At 45.8% G+C, this 15,619-nt stretch overlaps 1 protein-coding gene across 1 annotated transcript; it reads left to right on the top strand.

The window, feature by feature from the left end:
- The first annotated feature begins 280 nt into the window (after window positions 1–280).
- Window positions 281–3,098, top strand: LOC100194130 (uncharacterized). The gene is made up of 2 exons (NM_001139183.1): window positions 281–589; window positions 2,346–3,098. The coding sequence occupies exons 1-2, from the start codon at window positions 464–466 to the stop codon at window positions 2,598–2,600; spliced, it is 381 nt and encodes a 126-aa protein (NP_001132655.1). The 5' UTR covers window positions 281–463; the 3' UTR covers window positions 2,601–3,098.
- The last annotated feature ends 12,521 nt before the right edge of the window (window positions 3,099–15,619 follow it).

Here is a 15,619-nt window from a genome sequence, read left to right as displayed (position 1 = left end):
GGGACGCCACTACGTGTCCCGGCCGCACCTGACTGCGCACCACAGCCACACGAACAGGCACGTCGGATCGGGACGCAACAAGAGCCGCTCCGGTCCGGGACGACGACGACGCATGCAGCTAGCGCCGCGTGGCCGCGCGTGCCCCCACTCCGCGACAGCCACGTGGCCGCCTGTCCCGCCCGTACGGGAGGGACACGTCCGTCGCCTCGCCTGCCTGCCGTGGCCCCGCCGCGCGCGGTATATATACCTGGGCGTGGCGTGGCTCCATCTCTGTGTCTGTGGCTTTGGCTGGCCTCCATCGTTCTCGACTAGTACAGCCCGGGCGCACGCAGAGACAGAGCAGAGGAGTAGCGAAACATCCTGACGAATCAGCAGGAGAGAAAAGTCGGCAACGTTCTCGACTAGTACACACCCGATCGAAGAGGAAGAGGAAGAGGCTTGCTCTGCATCCAGCATATATTCCATGGCGCCGGCAGACATGGCGGAGCCGGCCATGACGACGGTGAGCAGGGTGGAGGACGCGGGGCGGATGTCGTCCATAGAGTGGGAGCCCAAGACGCTCACCCTCGCCCAGATCAAGTTCGCAAGGGTAAGCACGTACATATATGAATACACATAATGCATTATATATATTATACTAGAAAATTGTGAGATGCTATTTCAACCCAGGAGCTTGCATTGTTCTCGGCGATTTTTTTTTCTTTCACCATCTCATGAGGATGATTTCTTCACCGCCCTGTTAAATCAATGTGTGTGTGATCTATAATAATTTCTGTTTCGCAAATCCAATATTTCGAAATAAATATGCACGGATATCACATCCAATATTCCCTCTTTTGATTTGTAAATGCATCCTCCATCTCCTCCACCATTCCCTTTTTTTTCCTCTCCTAAAATCATCTTCAAGAGCTCTCCAGAAGTCTCCTCTAAATCAAGTTTTTTGAAAAAAACCATAAAAAACGATCTCTAACAGTTCCCAAGTGCTCACAACTTTTTCATGGCACTTAAAACTCTCTTATTTATAGCTACAAATAAGAAGTTTTAGGTTCCCAAAAACAATCTGTCGTTTTAAAAGATAAAGATCTGTTGGAGAAAAAAAAATAAAATTTACCCTACTAATTTTTTAAATGTTCCTTAAAATTGATTTTTATGAGTTATTTTCTAGGGAGCTCTTAGAAATGCTTTAAAAACACTGTCGAGTACTACGTAGCATAATTAATTCATGTACAAAAACATGTAACAGATCGATACAGCGCTTGCTAGCCGGCGAAGTGGTGCTAGTTTATATATATATATATATATATTTCTTTCAATCCCAAAGTACTATGATTCTAGTAATTGTAAAGATAATTCCCAAATAATTGGAGTGTCACTGTTCCTGAAAACCTATTCAATCAGACAGTCCTTTCCACGTGTTTAGGTACCATTGCCATGCATATTGCACCACTGCGTCGTCTTTCCATGTAGTGACTCACCTACTACCTTTCTCCCATCTAAAAAAATGTTAGTACATTAATTAAGTTATCAGTGCCTGTACATTTTAAGGTACCCAGAAGTATAAAGTATTGGTATACCCTATACTAAATTAAAATATATTTTAGGTGAATTAGGTTCCTTCAAATAAAAACACCGGTTACGAAGGCGAGTGTAGCATAGTGATACACACGCATGATTGGCGTGCGACGTGTCCATGACGTACGGGGGTCTCCGTCACGTACGCGACCTGATTGTCGTACGTGTACCCCGCCATGCGCCCGACTGGCCACCACACGTTATAACGGGCGCAACTGTGACAGACAGAGACGTGCCCGTCCGGCACAATAATTTCAGTCCTACTCTGTGTGCTGTTACAACACGTCGCAGATGGGATATTTCGTGCTTCTTGTACTGCGACGAGCTAGACGACCCAGCTGCGTACATACGTACGTACAAACATCAAGTCGCGTAACTTGTGACGACGACGACCGTGACATCCCCTGCCGTTAGATTATTTTTGAACTAAAACGTGAGATAAATAAAAAAACGACGGGAGTAGGAAATTAGAGGAACACACTGCGTATCTAGCTTATACTGCTTATACTATCTCTGTTCTAAAATATTTATCACCGATTAGATCATTTTAAAATATTTATCACCGATTAGATCATTTTAAATTAAAATATGATAAATAAAAAAGAACGGTGAGAGTAGTAAATTAGATTATTAGAGTAACCTATAGCTAAGCTAGAGTAATTTAGAGGATACTACGTAGTTGCCCAGCAGGTCTCAAATAAATTAATTATTTGAAGTAAATAAACACGACCAAATTAAATGACAGCGAGCCCGTTTTTATTTCTGTGTTACAGGAGGCGGCGCTGTACGTGGTGAGCACCAAGACGGAGCAGGAGGCGATCAGGATCTTCACCGAGGGTCTTAAGCCCGTGCGGATCATGGCCGTCAGCAAGTCCACTAGCTCCATCGACTCCTCGTCGTCGGACGACGACGTCGAGCTCGGCGCCTGCTGCTGCTCCTCCACCAAAGGCTGTCGCGGTGGCGGGAGCAAAGGCGGCCGACGGCGCCGCTCCATGGACGACAGGGACGTCGCTACAACGCCATTCTAGCTAGCTAGCTAGCTACTTGTTCCTTTATTTACACGTAAGGTCGTAGCTGTGTGCGTACTACTAGTTTACATATATAGCTAGTAGAGTCTACTGCATGTCTGTCTTTCCTTTTTTTTTCTTTTCCTCGATCCCGCCTGTTTTAATTACTTCCCTTTGGCTGGCCTGGTTTTGTTTAAAATAGCCGGCGAGTTTGGAATAGCGCGGCGATTTTTTGAGGCATAACTAGGCTCTCTTGATTAGTACTTAGGGGGTGTTTGGTTTCTAGGGACTAATTTTTAGTCTCTACATTTTATTCCATTTTAGTTCCAAAATTTCCAAATATGGAAACTAAAACTCTATTTTAATTTCTATATTTGACAATTTATATACTAAAATGGAATAAAATAAAGGGACTAAACATTAGTCTCTTGAAACCAAACACCCCCTTAGCTTCGCTCCTTGCTTGGACACAAGAGATGTAAATACCAGAAAGCTGCTAGCACTGTACATTACTGCCTTTATCCCCTCTTCAACTTTAGCCCGTCCTATCGGAAACCAACCGAATTTTACCGGTCAAAATAATTTATAAAGTTGCTACATGAGCATGGGCCGGCGTTCTGGACGGTGTCTACGATTAGATTAACTCATGTGAGTGTCTTTATCTCTCGCGTGCTTATCGAGCTAATTATGAAATGTATCCAAATATATTGGGATACGTCTAGGAGCGGCTGCAAACGATCGAATCAATCTATTTACTAGTTCCTTTACATTTCTCGCTCTAGGAGTAGCTGCAATTAGTCTTCCTCATTCTCAATCACCACCTCTCCTTGACTCTATGTCATTTAAAGGTGTGTTGGATGGCCTGCCGACCTTAAGACAAACCCTTCAGAGGGCAAAGATCCAGGATCTGCAGAATATCCGCGAAGCCCTCTGCATGCTCCGCAGCCAATTCATTGCCCATACGCGGACGGACCGCGCGCCCGTAGAGAAGATCGAAGCCCCTCTTCGCAGTCACGGACGTTCTGACCGCTCGTTGCGGACAATCCGTGCTCACGCAGAGAGGACCCCAAGATATCATGTCGTGCGCTGGCCCTAGGGTTCGTTTTGTGATTTGCCTAAAAATGAGCCAACACACTTTCTAAGGATCACACCAAAGTTTCGCCAAGCAACATCATGAAGCCGACTCTTGATAGCCTGTCGGGTGAAGATTAGCAGCGATTAGAAGATTACATGTGACAACGAGAAGAAAAATTATGTGGAGGCAAGCCCAAGAGCGTGAAGAGGCAAAGAAAAATATCTGGCGCATTTCAAGGTGGGAGGACATAAGAAGATCGTCCAGCGAGAGGAGTTCGAGATGGCATCTCTTCTACCTACCATGCATGCCCTAATGTAAGTAAAACCGATGACATCTATTCTCTTGGGCATTATATAGACAAGCAGCGGGATCAATTAAAACAATACATGGAGGGTGTGGAAGATTCATTTAAAAAACTGACACGAGCATATGAAAAATCCATCGTTTCTAATTTTCCATCACGAGATTGATGCTAAGACTGCAACACACAATTCATTGACTATAAATGGGCATTCAAAAACCCAACCATCTTATAGTAGTGCAGATGACCTTATACGCCGAGCAACCACAACCTCCTCCACCAATTTGGGACAAACCTGTAGTCCTACACACGACCAGACCATCCGAGCTTGAGGCTTGGACCGTCTGCCCCCCGCCCCTAGTGGATGGTCCCATCCTTTATAATGGACCACAAAGAGTCGCGCCAGGGCTATCATACTCTTTGCAAGGTCTAACTAAAATGCTCGGACCATCTAGCTACACGCGTGGACCGTTCGAGTATCCCGAACCGTCCGCGTTTCACACCGGATTGTTCGGTGATGAGTACACAGAGCAGGATGTGGATTATCACCCGCAATCCTTTCACCTGCCACAGCAGCAGTTTCCCTTCCCATCTATGGCTCATCAAGGTCGTAGTATGGCTCTGCCCTCACATGGGAACGAGCACTTTTTGGCCTCTAGGAGACTGGAAAGAATCAATACACAATACATGGTGACTAGAGATAGTATGAGCATGCCACAAAATCACATATCTCATTATTTGTGAGCAAGAGGTCGACATAATGAGGTCCGACCACCTACACCTTTAGGCTCAAGAGTGAAAGGAAAATGTGCCTTTATGCCATTTCTACATTGTTTTGGTGATTAAATGCACAACACATTATGTTTAAACTAACATGGTATATGAGCAAAGGTATATGAAGCAAATTGAGCTCCGAAGAGAACATACTGCAAATCTAGATGGATCAAGTATAAAGGTAAGTTCGAGACACTTAGTCAATTGTTTTGTGTGCTAAACATGTTTGTCTAAGTGCCAGGAACTCAATTAAGTCAAGTCCAAAAAGGAGCAAAAGAAGTTTAGCTGAAACAAGTCAGACTTGCACCACCCTGAGGTGCACCGGACTGTCTGATGTGCACGAGACAGTGTCCGGTGCCCAGGCTGGCGCACTCAGCGAACTGGCCACTCTCGGGAAAACACTTGGCGCCGCGACTATAATTCACCGGACTGTCCGGTGTGCCAGCCACGCGCCCAGCCAACGGTCGGTCGCGCGATCAGCGGGCGACACTTGGACTTCGCCAACGGTCACCAGGGCGCACCGGACTGTCCGGTGTGCCACGGGGTCGGTGGCTGCAACGGTCGGCTTTGCCGAAAAGGAAGGAAATCAGGCACTATTCACTGTCCGGCGTGCCAGCCACGCGCCCAGCCAACGGTCTCGCGCGACCAGCGGCGACGCGTGGACTTCGCCAACGGTCACCAGGGCGCACCAGACTGTTCGGTGTGCCACGGGGCTGGTGGCTGCAATGATCAGCTTCGCTAGAAAAGGAAGAAAATCAGGCACTATTCACTGTCCGGTGGTGCACCGGACTGTCCGGTGTGGCAGCCACGCGCCCAGCCAACGGTCGATCGCGCGATCAGCGGGCGACACGTGGACTTCGCCAACGGTCACGAGGGCGCACCGGACTGTCCGGTGTTCCACGGGGCCGGTGGCTGCAACGGCCGGCTTCGCCAGAAAAGGAAGGAAATCAGGCACTATTCACTGTCTGGTGGTGCACCGGACTGTCCGGTGTGCCAGCCACGCGCTCAGCCAACGGTCGGTCGCGCGATCAGCGGGCGACACGTGGACTTCGCCAACGGTCACCAGGGCGCACCGGATTGTCCGGTGTGCCACGAGGCCGGTGGCTGCAATGGTCGGCTTCGCCAAAAAAGGAAGGAAATCAGGCACTATTCACTGTCCGGTGGTGCACCGGACTGTCCGGTGTGCTAGCCATGCGCCCAGCCAACGGTCGATCGCGCGATTAGCGGGCGACACGTGGACTTCGCCAACGGTCACCAGGGCGCACCGGACTGTCCGGTGTGCCACACGGTCGGTGGCTGCAACGGTCAGCTTCGCCAGAAAAGGAAGGAAATCAGGCACTATTCACTGTACGGTGGTGCACCGGACTGTTCGGTGTGCCAGCCACGCTCCTAGCCAACGGTCGGTCGCGCGATCAGCGGGCGACACGTGGACTTCGCCAATGGTCACCAGGGCGCACCGGACTGTCCTGTGTGCCATGGGGCCGGTGGCTGCAACGGTCGACTTCACCAGAAAAGGAAGGAAATCAGACACTATTCACTGTCCGGTGGTGCGGTGTGCCAGCCACGCGCCCAGCCAACGGTCGGTCGCGCGATCAGCGGGCGATACGTGGACTTCGCCAATCGGTCACCAGGGCGCACCGGACTGTCCGGTGTGCCACGGGGCCGGTGGCTGCAACAGTCGGCTTCGCTAGAAAAGGAAGGAAATCAGACACTATTCACTGTCTGGTGGTTCACCGGACTGTCCGGTGTGCACCAGACTGTCCGGTGTGCCAGCCACGCGCCCAGCCAACGGCCGGTTGCGCAATCAGCGAGCGACACGTGGACTTCGCCAACGGTCACTAGGGCGCACCGGACTGTCCGGTGTGCCACGGGGCCGGTGGCTGCAACGGTCGGCTTCGCCAGAAAAGGAAGGAAATCATGCACTATTCACTGTCCGGTGGTGCACCAGACTGTCCGGTGCGCCGACAGACAGAAGGAAATCAAAGCCTACCAAATGGAGCTCCAACGGCTATAAAAGGGACCCTTAGGCGCATGGAGCAGAACGCCAAGCATCCATTGAACATTCTACAACACCGAGACTTCGCAAACACACAATTGGTTCATTGTGATAGATATCACGACAATGCTATTTTGAACAATGACAATTACTAAAAAGAAAATGGAAATGTGATCCTAGCTACTGCTTAATTTTATGCCAGCGAAGTAAACATTTCTCATGTCCTTTTACAGTGTCCTATAGCAAAAGTTATTCGGACAGTTGTAGCAAAATATTTTGGTGCAACTAACGTTCCTAGAAATTTAATTGGAGCAATGCTATGTGAGGTTTGGCTTCCTTTTGCCAAGAAGTATCATCCATGGGGAGTGGCAGTTATATTAGGCAATATGGAAGAATAGACATAAAGCTTCTTTTGGGTGTTGGGGGTCATTACAAGTCCTTTGGAGATTATCCTTTGTACTTGTGCTCTGATGTAATATTGGAGAGGTAGGTTTATATGTAGAAATTGAGAAGACACGGCTTATTAAGGGCGTCAACTCCATGCTACATATGTAGCGGAGGAGATTCTAGCATCGTAGCACGTGGGAGATCGACGAGGGGAAGAAACAACGGAGAAGAATGATGATCAACACGATGAAGATGTTGGATCTTTTATGGGCTTGGCCCATTTATTCAATAAACTCTATGGTGTGTAATGATGGAGAATACCAATAGTACCATATTCGAAGTCCAAGGGTCGTTGGCTTGACTTAGGCCTTGTTCGGTTATTCCCAATACACATGGATTGGATGGGATTGGAAAAAATGAAGAAGAAGTTTGACTTGTTTGGGATTCAAACCCATCCAATCCCACTCAATCCACATGGATTGAGAGCTAACCGAACAAGCCCTTATATGGTGGAAATTATTCCACTTAATTTGAGAAGTCAAGAAACGAACAAGGACGTGCCACACGCGCGTGCGCGCCGCCGCCGCTGCCGGCCGGGCTTGGGCCGGGCGTGGCGTGGCGAGGCGGGCGGCCGGGCGGCGAGCGGGTGTGGTTGTGTTAATTTTTAGCACTCATTAACCGCAGGAGTTTCAACTCCAGGTCAGAGGAGCGAGAGGGCAGGTGCCTCCGAAGCCCTTGCCGTTCGAAACCTTGCACGGGAGATCGACAATTAGGTTTTTGGAGAGCGTCTACGCGACTGCCCAACATCCGTCATTGTCTTCATCACTGGTGAACATCTTCTTCTTCCTGGCATCTTCATCTCGTACGGATGACAAGAGAAGTTGGACAAGGATCAGGATCCTCGGAGCACATGGGAGGGTACGATCAATTTAGTTCCTTACTGTTTTACGTTCTGCAGATTATATATGTTTCATATGTTCATGTCTACTGTTTCGTATGTAACCATGAATTTATCTAATCTGTTATGTTATATTATATCATGACATGTCTGATGTCTGTTCATGCTAGTAATATGTTATATCTGTTGTTTTAATTTTACAGTCATGTTGTTCATGTTGCTATCCGTTTATTTTCAATTGTTCTGTCAGTTTATATGCTTATTATATTTATATGATTTATATGATTCATATGTTTTATGTTCTCATGATCCATATTGTTATGGATATATTTGATATCATGATTTCTATGATTAATCATCTTTTATATGTCATCATCATAATGTTAATTTATGGAATTAAAATGATATGGAAAATGCCTATATTTCTAGCATTCCAAAAACCTAATGTTAGGCATTTTTCTGTCAGAGGTTTTGTTGTTGTGCTAAATCCTGATCCTTATAATGGTAAAAACTTCTTGATTTGGAAAGCTAAGATGGAATTGTGGCTTACTGCAATGTCTTGTTATAATGCCGCTGAGGGCAAGCCTGCCAACTTACCTCCTGAGGATGAGGCTAAGTTTAAGGCTGAAGACAACCTCTTTCGAGGAGAAGTAATTAGTGCACTTGATACAAAATTCCAGAAAAGCTATATCATCCTTCCTACAGGGAAAGAGCTGTGGGATGCACTTGTTGGAAAGTTTGGAGTAACTGACGCTGGTAGCGAGCTGTATCTCATGGAGCAGCTGTATGACTATAAGATGGTTGAGAACCGATCTGTAGTGGAATAGGGTCATGAGTTTCAGGCACTAGCTAAGGAACTTGAGCTTTTTCCTTGTCCTTTGCCTGACAAGTTTGTGGCTGGCAGTATAATCGCCAAGTTGCCATCTTCTTGGAAGGACTTTGCTACCTCTCTCAAACATAAGAGACAAGTGTTCAATGTGGAAGAGCTCATTGGTACTCTTGATGTTAAGGAAAGGGCTAGAACAAAGGACAATGGAAAAGGTGTTGACACCTCTACTGCTAATGTGGTACAAAAGAGAAACTTTCGCAAGTTTAACAAGAAGAAAAACCAGAACAAACAAGATAATACAAATAAACCTGTTCAAACAGCATAGTTTAAAAAGAAGAACAACAACAATAACAAGGGAAAGGGAGGATGCTTTGTTTGTGGCAGTGATCAACATTGGTCTAGAGAGAGCCCTGATCGCAAGTTCACACAGGACAAGAAATCAGCTAATGTTGTAACCACTGAAACTGGAGATGGAACATCTGGGTATGGTAATTCTTTACCATTTGTTCTTTCAGTTTGTAATTCACCTGAGTGGTGGATGGATAGTGGTGCCAATATTCATGTGTGTGCTGATGTCTCTATGTTCTCCTCCTACCAGGTCGGGAGGTCTGGCGCCTTGTTAATGGGAAATGGGTCGCGTGCTCATGTTCTTGGTGTTGGTACGGTCATTCTGAAGTTTACTTCAGGAAAGACGGTGCCATTGAAGAGCGTGCAGCATGTGCCCTCTATCAAGAAGAATCTTGTTAGTGCTTCTATGCTATGTCGAGATGGGTAAAAAGTTGTTCTTGAGTCAAATAAATGTGTTGTGTCAAAACATGGTACTTTTGTTGGTAAAGGATATGACTGCGGAGGCTTGTTCCGCTTATCACTGCATGATGTGTGTAATAAAATAGTGAATTTTGTTAATTTTTCTGATGAGTCAGATTTATGGCATTCATGTTTTTGTCATGCAAGCTTTGGCCGTCTTATGCGGTTAGCAAATCTAAATCTAATTCCTAAATTTAACTTGGTCAAAAAGTCTAAGTGCCATGTGTGTGTTGAATCAAAACAACCCCGCAAGCCTCACAAGGCTGCTGAGGCGAGGAATTTGGCACCTCTAGAACTTGTTCATTCTGATCTGTGCAAGATGAATGGAATTTTGACAAAAGGTGGTAAAAGATACTTTCTCACCTTTATAGATGACTTCACTAGATTTTGCTATGTGTATCTCTTAAAAACTAAAGATGAAGTGTTTAATTATTTTAAGACCTATAAAGTTGAAGTTGAGAACCAACTTGAGAGGAAAATAAAATGGTTAAGGTCTGATCGAGGTGGAGAATATTTCTCTAATGTTTTTGATGAGTTCTGCGTGGAACATGGTATTATTCATGAGAGGACACCACCATTCTCACCACAATCCAATAGGATTGCTGAAAGGAAAAACCGCACTCTAACAGATTTGGTGAATGCCATGTTGAGTACAACGGGATTATCCAAGGCATGGTGGGTGAGGCAATTTTGATGGCGTGTCATGTCCTGATCAGAGTTCCAACAAAGAACAAAGAGATCACACCATTTGAGGAATGGGAAAAGAGAAGATTAAATCTCTCATATTTGCACACTTGGGGTTGTTTGGATAAAGTGAATGTACCAATCAACAAAAAGCGTAAACTTGGGCCTAAAACTGTTGATTGTATATTCCTTGGGTACTCTTTTCACAGCACTGGGTATAGGTTCTTAATTATAAAATCTGATGTGCCTGATATGTATGTTGATACTAACATGGAATCAAGAGACGCAACATTTTTTGAGAATGAGTTTTCCATGACGAATACACCTAGTGATACAAGTCACGAGACTATAATTCCCCATGAGCATGAACTGTCTATTCCTATAGATCATGTTGAGGATCTTCACGTGCACATCCCTGAGGAGGATGACACTATAGTCACTCGAAAGTGCAAGAGACAGAGGGTTGCAAAATCCTTTGGTAATGACTTTATAGTGTACCTTGTGGAAGACACACCAACTACCATTAGTGAGGCATATTCCTCTCCTGATGCTGACTTATGGAAGGAAGCAGTAAGGAGTGAGATGGAATCTATTATGTCTAATGGAACTTGGGAGGTCGTTGACCGTCCTTATGGTTGTCAACCTATAGGCTGCAAATGGATATTCAAGAAAAAGCTTAGGCTTGATGGTACAATCGAAAGGTACAAGGCAAGGCTTGTGGCCAAAGGATATACCCAAAAAGAGGGTGAAGATTTCTTTGATACCTACTCACCAGTTGCTCGATTGACTACAATTCGCACATTAATAGTTGTGGCAGCCTCTTATGGTCTTATCATTCATCAGATGGATGTTAAGACAACTTTCCTAAATGGAGAGTTGGATGAGGAGATCTACATGGATCAGCCATAAGGGTTCATTGCGGATGGTCAAGAGAACAAGGTGTGCAGGTTGATAAAATCATTGTATGGCCTAAAACAAGCACCTAAGCAATGGCATGAGAAGTTTGATAATACTCTTACAGCTATTGGTTTTGTTGTAAATGAATCTGACACGTGTGTATATTATCGCTATGGTGGGGGTGAGTCTGTTATGCTGTGCCTTTATGTTGATGACATCTTGATCTTTGGATCAAATCTCAATGTTATCGAGGAAGTTAAAAGTCTTCTATTGAGCAACATCAAAATGAAAGATTTGGGAGAAGCTGATGTCATTCTAAACATCAAGCTTGTTAGAGAAGGTGATGGTGGGGTAACTTTGTTACAATCTCATTATGTGGAAAAGGTATTGAGTCGCTTTGGTTTTAGTGACTGTGATCCTACTCCAACACCTTATGACCCTAGCATGCTATTGAGAAAGAATCGGAGAATAGCAAGGGATCAATTGACATACTCCCAGATCATTGGCTCGCTCATGTACCTTGCAAGTGCAACAAGGCCGAACATCTCATATGCTGTGAGTAAGCTGAGTCGGTTTGTGTCAAAACCAGGAGATGATCACTGGCGTGCTCTTGAGAGAGTGTTGCGGTATTTGAAAGGTACTATGACATACGGTATTCATTATACTGGAAACCCAAAAGTGCTGGAAGGCTATTGTGAGGCCAACTGGATTTCTGATGCTGATGAGCTTTATGCCACAAGCGGATATGTGTTTCTATTTAGAGGTGGCGCTATTTCCTAGAAGTCTTGCAAGCAGACTATCTTAACGAAGTCTACAATGGAAGCATAACTCGTAGCATTAGACACTGCTGGGGCTGAGGCCGAGTGGCTTCGTGATTTCCTATTGGATTTACCGGTAGTTGAAAAACCGATACCGGCTATTTCCATGAACTGTGACAACCAAACTGTGATTACAAAGGTTAACAGTTCTAGGAATAACATGAAGTCTACAAGGCATGTTAAGAGAAGATTGAAATCTGTCAGAAAGTTGAAAAACTCTGGAGTTATAACGGTGGATTATGTCCACACATCGAATAATCAATTTACTAAGGGTCTGTCACGCAATGTGATAGAAAGTGCATAGAGAGAAATGGGTATGAGACCCATGTGAAATCTACTATAGCGGTAACCTGCTCTATGTGATCGGAGATCCCGTGAAGTAGAGTGGAGAAACAAGTTAGGAGTAGGTTGTGAGGAAAGATCCCTTCCTTAACTCATTTCTGATGCACATCTTTCCTATCTGTAAGGCAGGATGGTATTTACCTTAATGTATTCCAAGAGTCTTATTAAGGTGAGATGTTCTCCTATAGAACATCTTCTGAGGAGTACACTTATATGAGTCAGACTGCTGGTCACAGTCTATGGGACTTGGGTAATCCCTAAATTCTCATGAAAGGCACTGAAGTGTGACTTATATGCTTCTAAACAGCGGGAATGCCCTTTTGCAGCCTAGTATCAGCAAAGGATTTGAGTGAATCTCATTTCGCACAAAACTGTCAATTCAAGGCTTAGTCCATTGTTCAGTTGTGAATGAGTGAAACTCTTATTATAGATGGATGTTCAACTTAACAGTCTCCGTCGAAACACTGGTATATCAAAGGATTGTGATTCTGATACTTCATCATTACAAACCCTAGAGTTTGGTGGGGATTGTTGGATCTTTTATGGGCTTGGCCCATTTATTCAATGAACTCTATGGTGTGTAATGGTGGAGAATACCAATAGTACCATATTGGAAGTCCAAGGGTCATTGGCTTGACTTATATGGTGGTAATTATTCCACTTAATTTGAAAAGTCAAGAAACGAACAAGGGCGTGCCACACGTGCGCGCGCGCCGCCGCCGCCGGCGGTCGGGCCGGGCTCGGGCGTGGCGTGGCGAGGCAGGCAGGCGGCGAGCGGGCGTGGTGTGGTTGTGTTAATTTTTAGCACTCATTAACATCGGGAGTTTCAACTCCGGGTTAAACCTTTCAGTTGCCCGTCTCTTCGTCAGCCGCAGAGACTCTTCTCCTTTAGCTTCCCTTCCGCGATGATAAAAGGGGAGAACGCCTGTCACTTGGAACGCGAGCAGAACTCTTTCAGAATCACTGTCCAGCCATAAGTGTGGGTATTTCCATCTCGTAACTCTGCGCGCACAGAGGAGCGAGAGGGCAGATGCCTCTGAAGCCCTTATCGTTCGAGACCTTGCATGGGAGATCGACAATTAGGTTTTTGGGGAGCGTCTTCGCGACTGCCCAACATCCGTCTGTTGGGGGCCTTCGTCCTCCGAAGGTCCTCAAAAACGTGATTTAACAATATCTTCCAAGTGTGATATGCAAACATGTATCTTTGGACTCGAGCTAAAAAGCATCTACGATGTAAAAAAGCATGATCGTGACGAAGGTGGAGTTGCTCTGAAGCTACGTGCAGGGGAGCTTCAGCTAAATGACGGAAAAAAAGAATCGACTTAAAGGGGAAAAGGCTATCTAGTCCTCATAGAATTGTCTATAAGTTAATAACAAATGTAAAGGGCATAAATGTAAATTCACACAGGCTGCGCCCTGTGCCTATAAATAGGTGACCAGTACCCCCCGTACTGTTCATGCCTTCACGCTTTTTGCATCTTACTTTTGCCCTTGCCTCTTGTTGCACTCAAGGTACAAATGTAATTTGATATTGTTTTCATGTATTCATGATTGTTCAATAATAAATGTTTATGCCGTCATATCATTATTTATGTTGTTTTCCTGTGTTTTATAAGCTTCATCCTTTGTTTATACATGTCATATTTATGAAGGTATGTCCTTCATAACCTTCGTCCAAAGATCATTATATCCTAAGGGAAATAATGCTTCGAAGGACGAAGGGCATTAACATTTAACATTTTGTGTTGCCTTGTTCTTAATTCATAGCATTTGAGAACAAGTCCCCTACATTGGCGCCCACCTCCGGTGAACCCTTTTTTCGACCACCTTCGACGAGCACTGACCTTCGTCATGCCGCCGAAGAAAGTTTCAGCGCCAGGGGCTGCCACACTGCAGCCACTGGACCCAAACCAAGAGACCCTCTCTCTCCGAGAGGCCTGAAGCCAGAAAAGGAAGGCCACCAGTCCAACACTCCAGGAGGAGGAGTTGGACCAAGAGATCAGGGATATGGAAATAATCCATCAGCAAGTACAAAGGAAGAAGGAGAAGATGGCGCGACTGGCTGATCTTCAAAGGCAGATCGACGAAGCCACTGAAGAAGTACGTCATCTTGCTCAAGACGAACAAGACCGAAGGCCCCAACACAGGGAGCTTCATCAAGAAGGATTATTCAACAAGGATGGATTGTATGATGATTTTAATCATGATACCTTTACCTTTGATGATGCTTCTCCCTTGGCAGCAGAACTACAGGCTATCCCATGGCCTCCATCATACAAGCCAACTCAGCTCCCCATGTATGATGGGCACTCAGATCCGAAGCAGTTTTTGATGAGCTACGAAGCAACCATATCTTTGTACGGAGGCAATGCAGCTGTCATGGCCAAGTCCTTCGTCATGGCAGTTCGGAATGTGGCCCAAACATGGTATTCTTCTCTTCGGCCAGGGACTATTACTTCATGGCAGAAGCTTAAGGATATGCTGGTGATAAGTTTCCAAGGCTTTCAGACGAAGCCAGTCACAGCTCAGGCCATGTTCCAATGCACGCAAGACCATGAAGAATAGCTCCAGGCGTATGTCTGAAAGTTCTTGCGACTAAGGGCACAAGCGCCTACAGTGCCCAATGAAATTGTCATTGAGGCCATGATCAAAGGTCTTCGGCCAGGACCTACTGCGCAATATTTTGCCAGGAAGCCCCCACAGACTTTGAAGAAGCTGCTTCAAAAGATGGATGAGTACATCCGGGCTGACAATGACTTCCGCCAAAGAAGGGAGGAGGCTTACAAATTCTCTGAGATGAACAGGGGCTTCGGAGGAAGAATCCACCCGAGGCATGTTAGGTCAATTCATAGCTCCACTCAGAATGATGACAGAGGAAGTCAGCAGTAGAGGCCACAATATACTTCACAATCTTCGGGGCAGCAACAAAGCTCTTTCCGGCCGCCAGCTCCAAGAGGCAGAGGCGCCAGGGGCTTCGGAGGAAGATATGGGGACCAGCCCAAGAAGATCTACTGCTTATTTTGTGGTGAAGACAAGGGCCATACTACAAGAATGTGCCAAATCACCATCCAAAAGAAGAAGGAGATCGCAGAAGCCGAAGTCCGGCAAAGTCAACCGAAGCAGGTCCTGCACACTGCTTCGTGTCACTCACCCTACATACCAGAATATGTGGGTAATCATCCTGCAGCTTCTGTTGCTTCGGCTAGCTAGCCACAGGCTTCTTGGCCACAGC

Source organism: Zea mays, chromosome 10, assembly GCF_902167145.1.
Source record: "Zea mays cultivar B73 chromosome 10, Zm-B73-REFERENCE-NAM-5.0, whole genome shotgun sequence".
NCBI classification, from domain to species: domain Eukaryota; kingdom Viridiplantae; phylum Streptophyta; class Magnoliopsida; order Poales; family Poaceae; genus Zea; species Zea mays.
The sequence above is the reverse complement of the archived record's forward strand: the minus strand, read 5'-3'. Positions and strand labels throughout refer to the sequence as shown.

Coding starts and splice junctions, on each gene's coding strand:
- LOC100194130 (NM_001139183.1), top strand. CDS start 464: ATGGCGCCGGCAGACATGGCGGAGCCGGCCATGACGACGGTGAGCAGG. Junction 590..2,345: donor CCCAGATCAAGTTCGCAAGG/GTAAGCACGTAC, acceptor TCTGTGTTACAG/GAGGCGGCGCTGTACGTGGT.